This window comes from Oncorhynchus clarkii, chromosome 18, assembly GCF_045791955.1.
Source record: "Oncorhynchus clarkii lewisi isolate Uvic-CL-2024 chromosome 18, UVic_Ocla_1.0, whole genome shotgun sequence".
NCBI lineage: Eukaryota > Metazoa > Chordata > Actinopteri > Salmoniformes > Salmonidae > Oncorhynchus > Oncorhynchus clarkii.
In genome coordinates, this window is record NC_092164.1 from 56992675 (window position 1) to 57014645 (window position 21971).

General features: G+C 43.8%; 1 protein-coding gene across 3 annotated transcripts in view; it reads right to left on the bottom strand.

Moving 5' to 3' along the window:
* Positions 1–10408: 10408 nt before the first annotated feature.
* LOC139373753 (potassium voltage-gated channel subfamily KQT member 4-like) overlaps positions 10409–21971 on the bottom strand; it is a 127993-nt gene continuing 116430 nt past the window's right edge. For all 3 annotated transcript variants that reach the window (XM_071114690.1, XM_071114689.1, XM_071114688.1), the window contains 3 exons: positions 17564–17695; positions 16664–16808; positions 10409–12919 (listed from right to left, as the gene is read on the bottom strand). In XM_071114690.1, coding sequence (XP_070970791.1) covers positions 12716–12919; positions 16664–16808; positions 17564–17695 — 481 coding nt within the window. In that variant the 3' untranslated portion in view covers positions 10409–12715. The remainder of the gene's footprint in view (positions 12920–16663; positions 16809–17563; positions 17696–21971) is intronic.

Below are 21971 nucleotides of genomic sequence, written 5' to 3' on the forward strand. Positions count from 1 at the left end.
TCCTTTATCAGCCTGCGAACATTCTATTGCGTAGACTCCCATACAACAAGATATATAAAGGTGTGAAAACACAGAAAGCAACTTTTTTGGAGAGGTTATCATATATCAATTTGATCAGGGGCTTGTGGTGAACAATGTCATACCATCAGACTTTTTCCACCCCAAAGTGGACACATTTTCTTCGTTGGCCCTGGACTAACTGTGACAAAGGAGACAACAGGAGTGGGGTGGACCACCAATCATCTCTACCCCTGAGGCTCCCTCGAAAGGCCATCCCTGTTAATATCATTGATCCCTGCTGAGGCCATCAATACTCAGCGACAGCACATGCTTTCCTCTCATCGATAGGTGTCAACATGTTTAGCCTTTGAAAGCATTAGGTTAAAGGGAAGTATCAATGGACAGAAAACTAAGTACCATTGTGGTCTCATCTGAGATTGGGACGTCTCAATACTATTATGTTACGTCCCAAATGGCACCCTATTCCCCAAAAAGTGCAATACTTTTCACCAGATCCATAAATATATGTAGTGCACTAAATAGGGAATAGGGTGCCATTTGGAAAGTGGCCCGGGTCTTTTGTGACTGCCTTAACCTTAAAACCAAGTAGCTGATTTATTCCCCAATGATGAAAGTCCCACCTCTCCCCTTCCCCAGTCCTTTTCCTACCCAGGCTTGTTCCTGCACGGTCTCTGCATCTAGAATTCCCGGGATTCTTTAGATACGCTATCTCAAGGAGCGAGGTTACATGAAAAAGGAGAGCGAACCAAGAGAAAGACATAACAACGACCCTCCCGATGTTCCCTGGTAGCGGTGGCATTGGTGGGTTTTAATCTTTACAGTAGAAACTGTGCTGAGGAATAGTTAGCATACACACAAACACATGCATAAACGCACACACAAAAATATGCACAAATACATTCACAAAATGAACACATCTGGGGGTTTGTTTCTGGATCAGGTTAAATCATCTTGAAACACCAAACCATCTGTTTATTCAAACATGTTTACGACCCCTCTGACATTCTCAGCTTCTATAGTTCATTTAAGGTGAGCTGGTTACAGTAAACGGTCCATCACGGTGAGCCAATGATATAGCCCAACCTCAGGTATTTCACCAACTACTGTCTTTATTCTGGTCGTAGGGACCAACAGGGTGTGCAGGCTTGTTCAACTTATCCAAGGCTTGATGATAAGTTGATTCGTTTCTCTGGTGTATTAGTGCTGGGTTGAAACAAAAACCTGCACATCATGTGTCCCCAGGACCAGGATTCAGGAACACTTCTCTACAACTGTGCCCCTCAGAGGGCCTACAAGGCATCTAGGAGTGGTGTTGTTAAAAGCTGTGCTGTTAAAAAAAAACAGGAGCCAAGTGAGGCATACCCAAAAAGGTGAATGGCAGTTAGGAATTGGGAACAAATTCAAGAAAACATGCAGTATTATATAGAGGCATGTTTGGATGGAACTCACTTCCATCTCAGATTACTCCAGTTAACAGCAAACCTGGTTTTAAAAAACATATAAAGCAACAACTCACAACGCCTCTCCTCTATTTGACCTAGATAGTTTGTGTATATGTATTGATATGTAGGCTGTGTGATGTTTTACATTTATGTACTTCTGTCCTTGAGCTGTTCTTTTCTATTAATGTTCTGTATTATGTCATGTTTTGTGTGGACCCCAGGAAGAGTAGCTGCTGCTATCACAACAGCTAGTGGGGATCCTAATAAAATACCAATACACTGACAGTATCGACACGCACAGTAGCAAGTAATGTAATTCAGGATCAATAGCTGCCTTCTTAAGCTTCCCCCTTGGCTGGTACCTTTCAGACAATAACAGTCATTTAAACACAACCAGGCCTACACACCCAATCCCATTCATAGAGCCTGACTTCCAGAACACTACAGCTACCATTCATTTGACTCAAAGCTCTCCTATACAACACATCCATTGACCCATCAGTCTAGCTCAACCCAGGCATCAAAGGTGAACGCAGAAGCACCCCACTGGTCACACACTGGTTCAATCAATGTTGTTTCCACGTCATTTCAATGAAATTATGTTGAACCAACGTGGAATAGACGTTGAGTTGATGTTGGGGGTACCCAGTGGGACCATGTTTAGGTCAAAACTAAACATGTTACCTCATCTATGTGTATACCTGCCTTATCTGCCCTCACATACAAACCCCGAGGCCACCACAGGGTAGTGTGGCTGACCATCTGGTAAATAAAACACCACATCGCCATCACCAATCACATCTCTTCCCCTCATATCAGAACGCTTCGGATCCCGGAATCTCCGGAATGGTGCTGAGGGTTCAGAGAAAGATGTTTAAGCACCAGACACTAGCTTTGCTGACACCAGGAAAAGTCTGCGTAAGGAATTCAGAGTAAGAATGTGGTCGACTGTCCTGCTTTGGCACCTGTTAGGGTGGGAATCAATGTGAGGGTGGAAATCAATTCAAATGTGGAGTAGTGGAACAATAGTTTTCTATAGGGGGAATGTTTCTGGGATTTCTCTGCCTGCCTGGTGACGTTCATTCTGTCCTTTCTGTAATTCCCTTATCCAGTTTACCCTGAGAAATGGCTGTGGACTCCTATGGTACCATCCAGGGTTGAGACTTACCCCACCTGAGATTAGAAACGGAATAGATATGTTTTTGAATGTGTTCAATATGCACAAAAACATTGCACAACTGCTGTGGTGTACATTGGCAAATGTTTTGAAAACATTTAAAAATTGGCACTGTGTAACCCATTGCCATTGTCTCTATCTGCCAGTCACACACGGTTGGGGAAGACTGCCCTCTGGTGGACATTCAATGTTCATACAATATCATATTGTGCAGTCAGAGAGCGCAAGCGAGAGAGAGGGAAAACACGGAAAAGTGTTGTGTTAATTTCCATCACCAGGCCTTGCCTTGTTGCGGGTTGCCACATAAAACAAAAGCTGACGTCACAATGTCATTAGCCTTACAACATTCTGCAGCAATGACATCCTCTCACCTGCACCCTTTCCTGGCACCTTATCTAACATACGTAACAAGCAGGAATCAGGTTATCATGACATTACCTCAATCAACCAGACAATGAGGGCAATATGAGAATAACACCTGTAGTTAAGCAACTACGTATTGTAGCTCTCCACTGTAACTAGAGACAGTCTGGTCTGGGCTCAAAGTGCAAAAACATACATTTGGTGTAATTACCTTTAGGTTGTTATTATATGTCTTCCAAGAATGTGGGGGTATGGTTAATTGGACTTTAACGAGATCTTAATCAAACAAAAATGAATCAAATGAGACAGCTGGGCTGGGCTAAGACGTGCTCTATCCCCTGAAGATAAACCTTTTCAACACCACTAGAAACCTTTTTATTATTATTACAAATACACGTCTCTTCACACTTTAATGCCTTCAGCATGAGGGAATACCAGGAGACCCTGTCATTTAGAGTACTGGTATAATTTGGGAGCCAGGTGTATTTTTTTATCACATAACCTGTACTGTGGGCTATTGGTCTGCTGGGTAAAAGTGAAAGGAGCCTGACATCCTCAAACACTGTGCACATTGTGGTACCTTCGAACAGCAAGCCGTGAAACTTCAACCTTCCAACTGTGTATCATCCCCCTCCATCTCTCACTCCCAGAGAAGGGAGCATCACAGCAGCCCAAAGCCTCCTTTCGGTGCCCCTTTCTCTGGGGATTACCACAGCCTGGGGGTCCTCCTCTCAGGAATTTGGATCAAAAGCCTGTATCCCACATTCTACCCCTCCAGGAATGAAGGGAATTGAGAGAAGCGGAGAGAGGAGCCACTGGGCGGAGATAAGTGAAGACATATGGTCTGGACGACCTGCTGACAAATAGAGGATGGGCATGACATAAGTGCATCTCAAATTGCACCCTAGGCCCTAGTCAAAAGTAGTGCACTATATAGGAAATATGGTGCCATTTGGTAGGCGGGCATTCTGTATCTGGACACACAGAGTTCCTGTGGAGAGAATGATGGACTTGTTATCTACATTACAGGCTGCACACTCATAGGCCATGATTGACCTTCCTGAAGTTGAACACATCCACCCACACCTACACCTTTGAACTACACATTACAATTATGAATGAACATCCTGTCATTCATGTAAAAAAATATATATATATCATTTTTACCCAGGGAAAGGAAGTATCTGTAGACCTCTCTAGTCTTTGCATTGGGACTTGGATATTTCAACAAGCTATGATGTTAACGGTGTTAAGTGGTTAGCAAGATTAGTAACTGTTATTACCAGAACAGAACGAGACAGGGTTTGATTTGATACGAAAAAGGTACTCAGATCATTACTCATCATCAGTAGACAAAGCAGGGAGGAGAAATAACGCTGGGTTACTCAAATGAGAGACTGGAAACATAACATTCAATTAAATAACTTTATTGAAACAAATAAATGAATAAGTTAGTCAAATTAGTTCTCAACAAGTAGTAGGCTTTTTATCGTTTCACTTTTAGAAACCAAATCAGGTGTGAATTAGTAAATAAAAACTCTAAAAATCCTTACTATTCCATTGGTAACTTCATCAATCATTGAAATTGCATGGAAGACATTTTGTTAGCATTATTTTATTGCTTCGACGTTGTGTTAATCTCCTTATAACAATGTTTCCTTTCATTAGAGGGATTTAAAGAAGTGAGGGAGGATGGATGGAATGTTGGAATGGCAGCAAGTCAGAGGGCCCGTCCCAAATGGCATCCTATTCCCTATATAGTGCACTACTTTTGAGCAGGGCCCATCAGGCTCTGGGTCAACAGTAGTGCACCACGAGGAATAGGGTGCCATTTGGGATGAAGGCAGAGTCTGTAAAGGTACAGAAAGAGAAGTACATGCAGTAGAAGACTTTAGATTGGATCATGCATAGCATTCGTGTCGATTAGAACATCAGAGATGTGCGGATCTCAGTTCCTATAGATGCTAACGCCCCGTTAGAGGTGGCCAGGGCTCTGAGGTAGTTGTGTGGAAGCCATATGATCTACGTGACATGCGTATGAAGGGACAGTAATGTCACTGTGTGACGCTCAAGGTCATGCCTCCTGTCACAGTTTAAAATTGGACAGAATTTAAATACATAAGAGTTGCAATGGTTACATTTTAAAAAATTGCAATTGACACGTTCATCCCAGTCTTGTGGGAAAAATAACATGTTGCTGTGTAATAGAGGGACTGAGATCACAAAGGAAAATATACATTCTCTCAAACCAGTAGTTATATTTGTGTGATGTAATATGTAGCACATGGTTCTGTAATCTAGCCACTCAACACCATTGGCAGGAAGACCCAGAGGACCCCATTCATGTCACTCAGAGAAGAAAATATAAAGATATTCAACTCTAGAGACTAACACATTTCATGCGACACAACGGTTTAATATAGATTAATGTGTACTGTGTTGCTCAGAAAGAACAATGAATTGGTTGGACTTTCAATCTGATGTCATTTGGGTTGTAGTTTAGGACAATAAGAAAAAGCTATTTACCATCCAACAATACAGTGCCTTAATGAACGTGTTGTTGCCAACGTACTGTAACAAAAGCACCTGATTGTGCCATTGAGTTAACTCCCAAGAGTAAAGTGTTTCTCAGAATCTCCAGTCGCTTTGAATAGAACATTTATGCACCTGAATCAACTAACTGCTGGCTTGATTGAACCAAATTAACTTGTCCAAGCCTATCATGGGGTCATAGACTTTCTTGCACTGGCTGAAAACAGAACTGTGATTCTGAGAAAAATAAAATGTCCTCCATTGTTAGGGCAGGATGCAATTATGGATAACGACAGTCAAATCAATCGTTGAGCTCTGGGAATTGTTGTATAACGTGTGTGTGTGTGTGTGTGTGTGTGTGTGTGTGTGTGTGTGTGTGTGTGTGTGTGTGTGTGTGTGTGTGTGTGTGTGTGTGTGTGTGTGTGTGTGTGTGAGTGAGTGAGTGAGTGAGTGAGTGAGTGAGTGAGTGAGTGAGTGAGTGAGTGAGTGAGTGAGTGAGTGAGTGAGTGAGTGAGTGAGTGAGTGAGTGAGTGAGTGAGTGAGTGAGTGAGAGAGAGAGAGAGAGAGAGAGAGAGACATTCTCTAACTGGGAACAGTCACATGTGTCTTTGATTAGACAAAAATGCTACATTTATTTGACGTTTTTAAAGATATCATATCACAAACAATGGGACACAAATAGTGACTGAAATCTTACATTCGCTTTAAACAATCAAAAGCATTAAAAAAACACAATCATAGAAATGTGACATGTTCTTCTAGCTCTCAGAGGAGAAACAGTGGAGGTATGAACAAATAAGATCAAAAAATCAACACAACTTGAAACAAATGGCAGACAAAAAAACATAGAAATAGGACAACTTTTCTGATTAGGTTTATTTTTGGATCCTCTTCAGGTGCCATAGTGTCCACTACAGTGTTCTCCAGTTCTGTCCATTAGAAAAACATTCCATACAGTATCTCTATGAGCGAACCATTGTTTAGGGTCAGTAAACCATAAACATATGGCTAAAGTGGACAAGCTATTCTAGATAACGCAAGAGGGGCTTCTGCATTGAATTCTGTCAGGGTAAGAGGGGAAATCTGTCAGGGTTAGAGGTGAAATCTGTCAGGGTTAGAGGTGAATTCTGTCAGGGTTAGAGGTGAATTCTGCCAGGGTTAGAGGAGAATTCTGTCAGGGTTAGAGGTGAATTCTGTCAGGGTTAGAGGTGAATTCTGTCAGGGTTAGAGGTGAATTCTGTCAGGGTTAGAGGTGAAATCTGTCAGGGTTAGAGGTGAAATCTGTCAGGGTTAGAGGTGAAATCTGTCAGGGTTAGAGGTGAATTCTGCCAGGGTTAGAGGAGAATTCTGTCAGGGTTAGAGGTGAATTCTGTCAGGGTTAGAGGTGAATTCTGCCAGGGTTAGAGGTGAATTCTACCAGGGTTAGAGGTGAATTCTGTCAGGGTTATAGGTGAAATCTGTCAGGGTTAGAGGTGAAATCTGTCAGGGTTAGAGGTGAATTCTGCCAGGGTTAGAGGTGAATTCTGACAGGGTTAGAGGTGAATTCTACCAGGGTTAGAGGTGAAATCTACCAGGGTTAGAGGTGAATTCTGTCAGGGTTATAGGTTAAATCTGCCAGGGTTAGAGGTGAAATCTGTCAGGGTTAGAGGTGAATTCTGCCAAGGTTAGAGGTGAATTCTGTCAGGGTAGAGGTGAAATCTGCCAGGGTTAGAGGTGAAATCTGTCAGAGTTAGAGGTGAATTCTGTCAGGGTAGAGGTGAAATCTGCCAGGGTTAGAGGTGAAATCTGTCAGGGTTAGAGGTGAATTCTGTCAGGGTTAGAGGTGAATTCTGCCAGGGTTAGAGGTGAATTCTGTCAGGGTAGAGGTGAAATCTGCCAGGGTTAGAGGTGAAATCTGTCAGAGTTAGAGGTGAATTCTGCCAGGGTTAGAGGTGAATTCTGCCAGGGTAGAGGTGAAATCTGCCAGGGTTAGAGGTGAAATCTGTCAGGGTTAGAGGTTAATTCTGCCAGGGTAGAGGTGAATTCTGTCAGGGTTAGAGGCAGTAAAGGAGTCGTTATAAGGCCGAACTGTTGGCTAAGATGCATGCATATATAAGCGAGGCTACAGTACCAGAGATCATGCTTCTGACATGGATGGATGCCTCCCAGGCATTATCTTATCAGCCACCACCGGACCGTGCCATTAAGCATTCACATGACTGGCTACAGAACAACAACAGTAGAAGTTGAGAAGGTGCCTGTGTCGGGGTGAACCAACTAGAAAAGAGTTCTCTCTTTATCTCCAATGAGAGAAACTAAGGCTCTGGTCCAACATCCAGACTAGCACACTGCTTTGAAGCTATTATGGTTGGTGTATGCCTTCTAAGTAGCACGCTAGTGTCGATGTTTGGAACATAGCCTACGAATGTGTGATAGTTGATTGGTTTGGAATACACCTCATCATAGACATGAGCTGATTGGCCCAGCATGGAGGAGCATGCATGTCTGAGGGGTGGGCTTCAAGGGAGAGGTTTTTAAAGGGATCAACAGGTAGAAAACATACAATATCCCTGTTAACCTGACCCTGTGTGAAGAAGTGTGTAAAGTATCTTGCGAATGACATGAGGGAATGCTAGAGAGAGAGAATGAGAGAGTGCCCATTCCAGAACTCAGATTGTGAAAATAAAGAGCCTTCCTTCTTGTCAGTCTGTTTCTCCCTATCATACAAGACCATATTGACTTTATTAAAGAAAGAGTGACTTCCTTTTCTTTCTTGTAAAGTGGGCGTATTGCAGAGAGAATCCTGAATCAGGGGAATGTGGTAGAGGGGCATGGATGCACTTCAATGAAGGATGAAATAAGTGTCACATACATGTGAAGCCTGAGTTCTTCTCTTGTCGTAACCTAGTCAGTCACTTTCTTTTCAGGACAACATACTGCTAATGAAAACGAGGGAAGAACGAGTACCATGTAACAACCTGGACAAGAGGGCAAAGTGAGAGAGCTGATGTTTTGGTGAAATGTTTGTTGGTTTCGTCTTTCCATCCATGTCAAGTCATCCATTTTGGGATCTGGGTAGCCCCACAGGAGTAGAGGTGGACATGAAGTCTTTGCAGTGCCTCTGAAAGAGGGTGGAGTTGAGCTGTGGTCAGTATGGTGGGGACGAGAGGTGAGGAGGGGACAGCAAAGACCCCGGACACACAGTACATTCATCAGAAGCTCAGAGACAGTCTCCCATAGCATCAGATGAGAGCCTGACAAACAAGAACTGAAATTACCCTGAAACAAAAGTCCTGAATGTTGGAGAGCTGCAGCAGTTCTTCACTCATTCATCTGGAAGTTTACTGATTACAAACAAATAAACAAATAAAGCAGGAGAAGAAATAAATATTACTGATACCAGAACACAGAATCTTGTGAAAAAAATTACAAAACCCCCAACTTTGTTCAAAGTTAATATCTATACTTGCAGATTTAGGTACATGCATAGATAGATACAGTATGTTTTACGTTGTTGTTGAGTGAAACTGGTTCGGTTTTGTTGTCAAGTAGTAGTCATACGCTCTTATTTCTTCTTCTTTTACCACAGAAAAACTGAGACAGAGAGGAACTGAGACAGAGAGGAACTGAGACAGAGAGAAACTGAGACAGAGAGGAACTGAGACAGAGAGGAACTGAGACAGAGAGGAACTGAGACAGAGTGGAACTGAGACAGAGAGGAACTGAGACAGAGAGGAACTGAGACAGAGAGGAACTGAGACAGAGAGGAACTGAGACAGAGAGGAACTGAGACAGAGAGGAACTGAGACAGAGAGGAACTGAGACAGAGTGGAACTGAGACAGAGAGGAACTGAGACAGAGAGGAACTGAGACAGAGAGGAACTGAGACAGAGAGGAACTGAGACAGAGAGGAACTGAGACAGAGGGGAACTGAGACAGAGTGGAACTGAGACAGAGAGGAACTGAGACAGAGTGGAACTGAGACAGAGAGGAACTGAGACAGAGGACCTGAGACAGAGAGGAACTGAGACAGAGAGGAACTGAGACAGAGAGGAACTGAGACAGAGGACCTGAGACAGAGAGGAACTGAGACAGAGAGGAACTGAGACAGAGAGGAACTGAGACAGAGAGGAACTGAGACAGAGGAACTGAGACAGAGAGGAACTGAGACAGAGAGGAACTGAGACAGAGAGGAACTGAGACAGAGAGGAACTGAGACAGAGAGGAACTGAGAGGTGTATAACTGTAGGCATGTTCCATGTTCCCTCTGGTGGCCACTGTCCATGTTCCCTCTGGTGGCCACTGTCCATGTTCTCTCTGGTGGCCACTGTCCATGTTCTCTCTGGTGGACAGTGTCCATGTTCCCACTGGTGGCCAGTGTCCATGTTCTCTCTGGTGGCCAGTGTCCATGTACCCTCTTGTGACCAGTGTTTATGCTCCCTCTGGTGGCCAGTGTCTATGTTCCTTCTGGTGGCCAGTGTCCATGTACCCTCTGGTGGCCAGTGTCCATGCTCCCTCTGGTGGCCAGTGTCCATGTACCCTCTGGTGGCCTCTGGTGGCCAGTGTCCATGTACCCTCTGGTGGCCAGTGTCCATATTCCCTCTGGTGGCCAGTGTCCATGTTCCCTCTGGTGGCCAGTGTCCATGTTCTATCTGGTGGCCAGTGTCCATGTTGCCTCTGGTGGCCAGTGTCTATGTTGCCTCTGGTGGCCAGTGTCTATGTTGCCTCTGGTGGCCAGTGTCCATGTTGCCTCTGGTGGCCAGTGTCTATGTTGCCTCTGGTGGCCAGTGTCCGTGTTCCCTCTGGTGGCCAGTGTCCGTGTTGCCTCTGGTGGCCAGTGTCCGTGTTGCCTCTGGTGGCCAGTGTCCATGTTGCCTCTGGTGGCCAGTGTCCATGTTGCCTCTGGTGGCCAGTGTCCATGTTGCCTCTGGTGGCCAGTGTCTATGTTGCCTCTGGTGGCCAGTGTCTATGTTGCCTCTGGTGGCCAGTGTCTATGTTGCCTCTGGTGGCCAGTGTCTATGTTGCCTCTGGTGGCCAGTGTCTATGTTGCCTCTGGTGGCCAGTGTCTATGTTGCCTCTGGTGGCCAGTGTCCATGTTCCCTCTGGTGGCCAGTGTCTATGTTCCCTCTGGTGGCCAGTGTCCATGTACCCTCTGGTGGCCAGTGTCCATGTACCCTCTGGTGGCCAGTGTCTATGTTCCCTCTGGTGGCCAGTGTCCATGTACCCTCTGGTGGCCAGTGTCCATGTTCCCTCTGGTGGCCAGTGTCCATGTTCCCTCTGGTGGCCAGTGTCCATGTTCCCTCTGGTGGCCAGTGTCCATGTTCCCTCTGGTGGCCAGTGTCCATGTTCTCTCTGGTGGCCAGTGTCCATGTTCCCTCTGGTGGCCAGTGTTCATGTTCTATCTGGTGGCCAGTGCCTATATGTTAAATACTCCACAGGTCCACTGGCTATGTTTGCTTGAGGATGGGTTAGGTTGGTTAGGACTATCATGAAGAGATGAGGATGGAGAGAACATGGAGGAGAAGGGGATAATGGGAGGAAGGTGTGGGTGAAAACAGAGGTGAGGATGGTAAGGGTTGATGGAAATAGAGCAGTGCTGAGCGATTAGTGCTTTTTGAGGTCGGTCGGTTTCAGTGCCATTATTAAAAAATAATCAGGGTTTTCCATTTCGATAATTTTTTAAAACATGAAATGCACTATGCATTATGTGGGTTGAATGCTATACCAATACAGAATAAAACATGTAATAAAAGTTCCATGATGGTAGTGACAGCCCATTACTGCAGCCTGGGGCGGCAGGTAGTCTAGTGGTTAGAGCATTGGACTTGTAACTGAAAAGTTGCAAGATTGAATCCCCGAGCTGACAAGGTAAAAATCTGTCGTTCTGCTCCTGAACAAGGCAACTAACCCACTGTTCCTAGGCTGTCGTTGAAAATAAGAATTTGTTCTTATCTGACTTGCCTAGTTAAATAAAAATAAATTAACCATCATTTAGTCACATGACCTTAATAAAATATTTCAGTTGTGTAAATTACATTTGTTTAATTTTACGACTATTATTTAATTCCAAGTCTTCCTCATCTATGCTGTCTGACAAAATCACTATTTTAGTTGTTTTTTAAAGTGAGAACACCTGGTCTTTCCATGATGTAGACTGGCCAGGTGAATTCAGGTGAAAGTCTTGACCCCTTAATGATGTTGCCTGTTAAATCCACTTTAATCAGGGTAGATGAAGGGGAGGAGACAGGTTAAAGAAGGATTTCTAAGCCTTGAGACAATTGAAACATGTATTGTGTGTGTGTGTGCCATTCACAGGGTGAATGTTCAAGACAAAAGATTGAAGTGCCTTTGAACAGGGTATGGTAGTAGGTGCCAGGCGCACAGGTTTGAGTGTGTCAAGAGTTAAACAGTTTCCCACATGTATCAAGAATGGTCCACCACCCAAAGGAAATCCAGCCAACTTGACAACTGTGGGAAGCATTGCAGCTTTACCCTGATGAAGACAGCTTGGCTATTGGTTATTCCATTATTGCGTCTGAGCTCCTAGAGTTTGCGTCTCTCCTTTTCTTTTCAAGCACCTCGCCTAAACAGGTGTATGGTTCTTTCGCCTCCAGATTGACCGAAGCATTGGAGTCAACATGGGCCATCATCCCTGTGGAATGCTTTCGATACCTTGTAGAGTCCATTGGCCTGTTGGAAACTCCAACTCCCTACTACATCGCACAGTTCGGTGAATATGATTCATATCTGAGCTCACAGATACAAACAGAATGAAATGGAATTCAGATAACTGACCCGATGTTGGTGAACAATAACCAACATTTCGGTTAATCGCTCAGCACTAAAATAGAGAGAGGATAGCATGATGAATTCTCCACTATTGGTGGCTCTAACATATGAAGCAGAGCATTTTAAATATGTGGAGGGAGGAACTAATAAGTGTGGGTTCTAAAGTGTGGAGTCTGAATTCCTAGAAAGAGGATTCTAAGTTAGGAATCTAATTGGTTTGGTGATCAATAGAAAGGTCAAGGGTTACAACTGCAAATAGATATGGGCATAGAGGTTTGTTCCAGGAGTGCTGCTACAGTCTAGTATAGTGACATGACATCTCAGGGCTTAAAAACATTGAGGTGAGGGTCTAGTGGTGGGCCCAGTTCATACCCGCCCCAGCCCCAGCCCCAGTCAGTGAGTACACTACCAGTCACTCCATATTGCTGGACTCTGAGTGGGAGATGTTGAGTGTGTTGGCAGAGGGGAAGAGGTCGCGGTGGTCCGTGGGGCTGTGGTAGTCTGATGTCAGGTCTGGTTCCAACAGGGAGGACAGGGTGAAGTTGGATGAGCCTTTCTTCAGACACTGGGTGTAGAAATTAAGAAGGAGGTCCAGCTTGTTCTCTATCGACTGCACCTGTACACACCGACAAAACAACAAGATACAAACGCTATACAAAAATCACAAAATAAACATATATGACAAAAATGCAACGTTCAACTATGTTATTAGTACTAGCTATGCTCAATCAATCAATCAAATGTATTTATAAAGCTCTTTCTACATCAGCCGATGTCACAAAATGCTATACAGAAACCCAGCCTAAAACCCCAAACAGCAAGCATTGCAGGTGTAGAAGCACGGTGGCTAGGAAAAACTCCCTAGAAAGGCAGGAACCTAGGAAGAAACCTAGAGAGGTACCAGGCTCTGAGGGGTGGGCCAGTCCTCTTCTGGCTGTACCGAGTGGAGATTATAAGAGTACATGGCCAAGATGTTCAAACGTTCATAGATGACCAACAGGGTCAAATTATAATAATCACAGTGGTTGTCGAGGGTGCAACAGGTGCAACCTCAGGAGTAAATTACATATTTTTCAGAGCTTGATTTTGGTCAACTAAATACAGTGCCGAGCCAGCAGTCAAACCTAGAATCTTCTGATCCGTAGTCAGACATTGCGCCACTGGCCCCAATGTTATGTACTAATATACACAATGGAATAATAAAGTCAAATAGACATTATTATTTTACAGTCTATCATTTACCTGGTATTTTCTTACAAATTAAATGAAAAGGTTATTACATAGTAATTACCAAAGAATAACCTAAACCAGTTATTCTCAAACGGGGGTAAGCGCAATGCCATCGGGGCCACGCAAAGTAAAATGTGATTCACATTTAAAAAATTATAATAAACACATTTTGTTTAAATATATATTTTTTTTAATTTTATTTCTTCACATTTTCAAACATTCCATATACTTTTTCCAACGGGGCTATACATTTGGGTGAGGTTTTTTTCTCGCCTGAGTAACCTCGTTTCCCTGCCAAAAATCAAATTAAACCATCTAGTGTTCAGCGAAATAACAACACAATATCAAATACAGGCAGCCTAGTCAAAGAATTTACATCCAATCACATTAACCATTACTCTCTTGCAGGAATTTCACTATCGGTCCGTATGTAGCCAAACGTAGCTGCTGCTCATTCCATTTGCTCGAAAAAGGATGAATGGTTAAAAAAAAGTAAGGCCCGCGTCCATAGAGACACATACCAGCTCTACTGGTAGTACTGCTACTACCAGCAGTACTACACCTGTTGATGACAGACGTTGTTCTGCTTCCACAGCACATCCAATGCTAACATCAGTAATTCTACATATGTTGTTAGTCCAGCTAGCATGGACACTGACAGTTGTGAATCTGATGCAGCCAAAGAGCTACTGCCCCCTTACCCGGGAAAGCACCGAACAACAGACAGGGACGTTGGTCGAAGTGGCGCAAATATGATGAGAACTACATTGATTCGGGGTTCACTTACATTGGGCGTAGTGTCTTTCCTCAACCACAGTGTGTTATATGTGCAAAAGTACTTTCTCGATCAAACCTTCACTCTTGCGGAGACATTTAGAAGCAAAACATGCCAATTTGAAAAATAAGCCACAGGAGTTTTATGAGTGAGAATTAAGATGACTTTCAAGTAGTAAGGCATGTATAAAAGCAACAGATACCATTAATAAGAAGGGGCTAGAAGCGTTTTCTATGGTGAGCTACCAAGTGGCTAGGACAGGTAAGCCCCATAATATTGTAGAGGACTTCATTCTTCCAGCTGCCGTGGATATGGCTGGGACAATGCTGGGGGAAAAGGCCCAAAAAACTATACAGACGATGTATTCATCAAACAACACTGTTTCACGACACAACAGTGACATGGCAGGAGATGTTTTGAAACAATTACTGCTTCGTATACAAGCCAGTGAATTCTATGCGTTACAGCTGGATGAGTCAGACGTGGCAGGCCTGGCACAGCTCCTGGTATATGTCCTTAATGTTTATGGGGGGGTCAATTAAGGAAGACATCCTCTTCTGCAAACCACTGCAAACCAGGACAACATGAGAGGATATTTTTAAAGTACTGGACAGCTTTGTGAAATCAAATGGACTTTGGTGGTCAAGATGTGCATCTCTACTGATGGCGCAAAAGCCATAACAGGGAGACATAGTGGAGTGGTAACGTGCATGCAAGCAGTTGCTCCCGACGCCACTTGGGTACACTGCAGCATCCACCGAGAGGCTCTTGCTGCCAAGGGAATGCCTGACAGCTTGAAAGACGTTTTGGACACTACAGTGAAAATGAACAACCCCTGAACTCTTGTGTATTTTCTGCACTATGCAATGATATGGGCAGCGACCATCTAACGCTTTTACAACATACAGAAGGGCGCTGGTTATGAAGGGGCAAAGTATTTACACATTTTTAAAAAAATGAGACAAGCTTAAAGTTTTATTTACTGACCATAATTTTCACTTGTGTCACGTTCTGACCTTTATTTCCTTTGTTTTGTATTTATTTAGTATGGTCAGGGCGTGAGTTGGGTGGGCAGTCTATGTTGGTTTTTCTATGTTTTTGGGATTTATATGTTTCAGCCTAGTATGGTTCTCAATCAGAGGCAGGTGTCATTAGTTGTCTCTGCTTGAGAATCATACTTAGGTAGCCTGGGTTTCACTGTTTGTTTGTGGGTGTTTGTTTCCGTGTCTGTGTTTGTCGCCACACGGTACTGTTTCGGTTTGTTCACGTTTATTGTTTTTGTATTCATAGTGTTCAGTTTATGTTCTTAAATAAACAACCATGGACACTTACCACGCCGCATCTTGGTCCGATCCTTGCTACACCTCTTCAGAGGAAGAGGAAGAAATCAGTCGTTACAACTTGTCTGACCGTTTGCATGATGACGAGTTTCTCACATTACTGGGTGATGCCTGAACGATCTGAATCTAGGATTACAGGGACTCTCCGCAACTACATTCAATGTGCGGGACAAAATTGAGGCTATGATTAAGAAGTTGGAGCTCTTCTCTGTCTGCATTAGCAAGGACAACACACAGGTCTTTCCATCATTGTGTGATTTTTTGTGTGCAAATGAATTCAAGCTTAGGGACAATGTCAAATGTGATATAGCGAAGCACCTGAGTGAGTTGGGTGGGCAATAACTAATAACTAATAATAACTTTCCCGAAACAGATCGTTATCCCTTTCATGCCCTGCCTCCAGTCCACTTACCGATATCTGAACAAGAGAGCCGCATCAAGATAGCAACAAACGGTTCTGTGAAAATTGAAGTTAATCAGAAGCCACCGCCAGCTTTCTGGATTGGGCAGAGTTTACTCAGAGTATCCTCCCTTGGCAAATTGCGCTGTTGAGACACTGATGCCCTTTTCAACCACGTACCTATGTGAGAGTGGATTCTCAGCCCTCACTAGCATGAAAACTAAATACAAGCACAGACTGTGTGTGTAAAATGATTTTAGACTGAGACTCTCTCCAATACAACACAACATTGCAGAGTTATGTGCATCCTTTCAAGCACACCCTTCTCATTAACCTGTGGTGAGTTATTCACAATTTTCAATGAACAAATAAAGTTTTAAATGTGAGATGGTAAAATAAAGAGCAAAATTATTGATTATTATTATATTATTATTTGTGCCCTGGTCCTATAAGAGGTCTGTCACTTTCCACGAGCTGGGTTGTGACAAAAACTCACACTTCTTCTTATATTTATTTATACATGTATTGTATACTGTGTGTGTGGCAGGCTTACAATGATGGCAAAAAACAACATTTGAGAGTGCGCAATCAATCTACCATACTGGAGCTCTGTACCTGTTTCTCCACCTTAATGACCCGTCCCATCATACTGAGCTCGTCCAGAAGGTCCAGTTCTGGAGGGGTCTTCTCTCCCTTCTCACTCCTCACCTTCTTATTATCTGGCTGGTAGGACGATCCACGACCCACTATCTGATCCACTCTGGGGAGGACCAGGACAACACACAACAATCAACAAACGTTATCAAAATGGTTCCTTTTGTGGTGGTATACAGTGCCTTGCGAAAGTATTCGGCCCCCTTGAACTTTGCGACCTTTTGCCACATTTCAGGCTTCAAACATAAAGATATAAAACTATTCAAAAATAAACATATCCAGGTGTTAGAATGGCCAAGTCAAAGTCCAGACCTGAATCCAATCGAGAATCTGTGGAAAGAACTGAAAACTGCTGTTCACAAATGCTCTCCATCCAACCTCACTGAGCTCGAGCTGTTTTGCAAGGAGGAATGGGAAAAAAATTCAGTCTCTCGATGTGCAAAACTGATAGAGACATACCCCAAGCGACTTACAGCTGTAATCGCAGCAAAAGGTGGCGCTACAAAGTATTAACTTAAGGGGGCTGAATAATTTTGCACGCCCAATTTTTCAGTTTTTGATTTGTTAAAAAAGTTTGAAATATCCAATAAATGTCGTTCCACTTCATGATTGTGTACCACTTGTTGTTGATTCTTCACAAAAAAATACAGTTTCATATCTTTATGTTTGAAGCCTGAAATGTGGCAAAAGGTCGCAAAGTTCAAGGGGGCCGAATACTTTCGCAAGGCACTGTAGGTGATGGAGTGTGTGGGGGTATGAATCCACTCTGTTTCCAACTGTTGTGTGTGTGTGTGTGTGTGTGTGTGTGTGTGTGTGTGTGTGTGTGTGTGTGTGTGTGTGTGTGTGTGTGTGTGTGTGTACCTGGTTTGTAGACTCTTGATCCTCCCCAGCATGTCCAAGTGTCCAGCAGAGTACTGCTCTATGACGTCCTTCACGTCGTACGGACGCAGAGTCTCCTTAAACTTCCTCTTGGCCACCAGGAACTTCAGAATCCTACACACGCACACACAAACATTCGTAGAAATGCCTCACACTGCTGAAATAAATAAGTGAATACTGCAAAAGCATTTAACCATGAAACGAGTCCTGAGCTTCATCAGTGTAACTACGTTGGTGTGATTAAGTGAGATTTGCAGTCAAAGTGACCTTACCAATATCATTCAGAAATAGCCTCATAAAAGGAAACCACTGGAGAGTTCCACAATGATTCCCCTTTGTTGTGAAATCTGACAATGACATTGCTCCTGTATTATCAATGAGACATGTAGAGCTATGTATAGAATACTTACTGTATACATATCTCTAATCGACACCCTTGTTCCGGTGCACTGTGTAAGGAGAGAGGGACACACTCGGTTTTCTGCACACCCTGGCCCTCTGCTAAGTCAGCTATTAGCTCTCTCTAACACACACACACACACACACACACACACACACACACACACACACACACACACACACACACACACACACACACACACACACACACACACACACACACACACACACACACACACACACACGAGGTGGACCCCTGTGTGTGTGTGTCTAGTCTAACCCCTCTCCTCTCAGTGAGACAGCTGTGCACAAAGCTAATATTATTCACATCCTCCCTCTACCAATAGTTGCCCTTTCCTAGAGAGAATTAAAGGGTACGTTGGGGCTGAAGAGTGTTGACCAAGCACATACTGTACAATAGTGTCAAGGCCAACAACAGTACTGCTTTGGGCAGAGTTTTGTCTGCTTGTCACACTATAGGAGAAACAGAGTAAAATCGGCTGGCTGTGCTACTCTCCCCCACCCGGATCCTAAGGTGCTGGCTCGGCAGAACACAGGAAACGCCAAATGTTAGCATCGCAAAACAGAAGCACTTAACCGGTCATCCCACACCGTGATGGATTGCTCCGTGAGTTGGAGTGGGCAGAGAGTGGAAGCGGGGCGAGGCGGGTGAGGAGGAGGGCTGTTTTATGAGGAAACCCTATCTCTCACACACAGACGGGCTAAGGCTGCTTTGATATCAGTGTGTTGGTGAAACACACACGCACACTGCATCACAGCAGGGCTGTGGCACAGACAGGAAGGCGGAAGGGTGTAACGTGGCGACTGAACAGCTTGCATGTGCAATGGCAGTTTAGTGGTGTGTGCTGCAACTCTGATGGCAGACATCATAACACACACTCTCTCTCCCTCTCTCTTTCCCTCCCTCTTCTGTTCTTCAGGAGAGGGGGGACGTAAGTAAAGAAGCGTGGTGGTCGACACCCTTCCTCCTTCCTTCCTTCCTCACACAGCACTAGTGATGCATTCTTCATGACTTGATTTTTGCAGGGTGTATTTTTTCATTTTGCAGGTAGAAGCATATTTTTTTCTGACAGGGCGGGTCTCAGGTGTGGGTTAAAGAAAGGGTAAGGAAAAGTAGAAAGGAATGAAAAAATAAAAATTAAAGGGGTTCTTCAAAGTGCTGAGTCTCTCTTGATCGCGTGTTATGGTTATAATAATACATGGTCAGCCTGAAGTATGCCCCCTACAGCTACCTGGCATAGGGGCATAGTTGGCACTATATCATTATCTACAGGCTCAGAGGCTCTGGTGGGGAAATGGAGCAGCACTTTAGGAGACCGCATCGGTACCGAAATGTTGAGATTTTGAAGTCAGCACTGAATATACAAAGTCAGCATTCTGTCATTTTTTAATTGGTTTTATGCACATTACTCATGACATGACATAAGTAGTGAAGTGAGTGTGATGGAGGAGGAAGCTTTTTGGTGTAACACCAAAAGGGAAACTATTGTTTATTAAAAGGTACATGAGCTTAAAAAACAACTTCTAACTTGCAGAGCAATGGAACTATCACTAGGCAAACGATAGGCAAATGGTAGACTTTCCAAACTCTCTAGAAAAAGAGTTACAACGATTTCTGGATAAAACTGCATGAAATTGCTTCAATAGAGTCAAAGGTTCCCAACTGGGCAGAAATACAAAAGTTGACTATGAGTGGCTTTAGCAGAGCTTGATTAGTTTGAGGAGAGTATTACAGCAAGTATGCAGATCTCTCTCCCTCTAAACATCCCCCCCATACCCCAAACGGCCAAACTCCCCACATTTCCACAGATAGGTAGGCAGGCTGATTAACTGAATTAGTCTTCCTAAAGTGAAGCCCCAGCTAAAATATACCTGTTTTTCAAAAGACATCAATCTTAGGTGGGGAATCTGCCAGTCACACACACCTGCCCCGGTGTGGAGGTACAGAACAACACATAGCTAGAAGTCAATTGATGCACTCCAAATAGCACCATATTCCCTATAAAGTGGAGCTCTATATAAAGTAGTGCACTATATAGGAAGGGAATAGAGTACCATTTGGGACACATCCAGTGTCATGTGGTTTATTTAAACTAGGGGTTCTATATTGTCATACCAATGGACCAATTCTTGAGCGGAGCCTGAGACAACATTTTCCACCGCCATCAACAAAACACCAAATGATGGAATTACTCCTGGAAGATTGGAGTCGCATCCCTCCAATAGAGTCCCAGGCACTTGTAGAATCTATGCCAAGGAGCATTGAAGCTGTTCTGGAGGCTCGTGGTAGCCCAACACCCTATTAAAACACTATGTTGATGTTTCCTTTATTTTTCCAGTTACGTGAAAATAAATAATTGTAACAATGGGAAAAACTATTAGCATATTATTCAGTAACTACTCACAAAGCCACAAAAGTTCAGTATGTCCTACTTTGCTGGTATCTTTGTAAGGTAATAATGTTTACGCTTTCATGTGCAAGCATGGTACTAACTAGGGCCCTCCCTCAATTGAATCCAGTCCCAATCCACTATTAAATCAAATAAAAAATGTATTTGTCACATGCGCCTAATACAACATGTGTAGACCTTACCGTAAAATGCTTACTTACAAGCCCTTAACCAACAATTAACTTCAAGAAATACAGTTAGAAAATATTTACTAAATAAACTAAAGTAAAAATAAAATGAAAAGTAACACAATAAAATAACAATAACAAGGCTATATACAGGAGGTACGGAGTCAGTTAGTTGAGGTCACTTGTACATGTAGGTAGAGGTAAAGTGAGTAAGTAGCAGGAGCGTAAAAACAAAGAGGGGGTCTGATCAATTGTTCAGCAGTCTTATGGCTTGGGGGTAGAACCTATTAAGGAGTTTTTTGGACCTAGACTTGGGACCATGTGGTAGCAGAGAGAATAGTCTATGCTTGGGTGACTGGAGTCTTTGACTATTTTATGGGCCTTACACTGTTACCGCCTAGTATATAGGTTCTGGATGTGATGTACTGGACCGTACCGCACTACCCTCTGTAGCGCCTTAGGGTCAGATGCCAAGCAGTTGCCATACCAGGTGGTGATGCAACCAATCAGGATGCTCTTGATGGTGCAGCTGTTGAACTTTTTGAGGATCTGGGGACCCATTCCAAATCTTTCTTTTCAGGGGGAAAAGGCGTTGTCGTGACCTCTTCACGACTGTCTTGGTGTGTTTAGACCATGATAGTATGTTGGTGATGTGGACACCAAAGAACTTGAAGGTATCAACCTGTTCCACTACAGCACTGTTGATGTGAATGGAGGCGTGTTTGGCCCTCCTTTTCCTGTAGTCCACGATCAGCTCTTTTGTCTTGCTCATGTTGAGGGAGAGGTTGTTGTCCTGTCTCTGACCTCCTCCCTATAGGCTGTCTCATTGTTGTTGGTGATCAGGCCTACCACTGTTGTGTCATCAGCAAACTTAAGGATGGTTTTGGAGTCATGCTTGGCCACACAGTCGTGGGTGAATAGGGAGTACAGGAGGGACGAAGCACTGTTGAGGATCAGAGTGGCAAATGTGTTGTTGCCTACCCTTACCACCTCGGGGTAGCCCGTCAGGAAGTCCAGGATCCAGTTGCAGAGGGAGGTGTTAAGTCCCAGGGTCCTTAGCTTAGTGATGAGCTTTGTGGAAACTATGGTGTTGAACGCTGAACTGTAGTCAATGAATAGCATTCTCACATAGGTGTTCCTTTTGTCCAGGTGGGAAAGGGCAGTGTGCAGTGCGATTGAGATTGCATCATATGTGGATCTGTGGGGGCGGTATGCAAATTGGAATGGATCTGGGGTTTCTGGGATGATGATGTTGATGTGAGCCATGACCAGCCTTTCAAAGCACTTCATGGCTACTGACTTGAGTGCTACGGGGCAGTAGTCATTTAGGGAGGTTACCTTCATTTCCTTGGCCACAAGGACTATGGTGGTCTGCTTGAAACATGTAGGTAT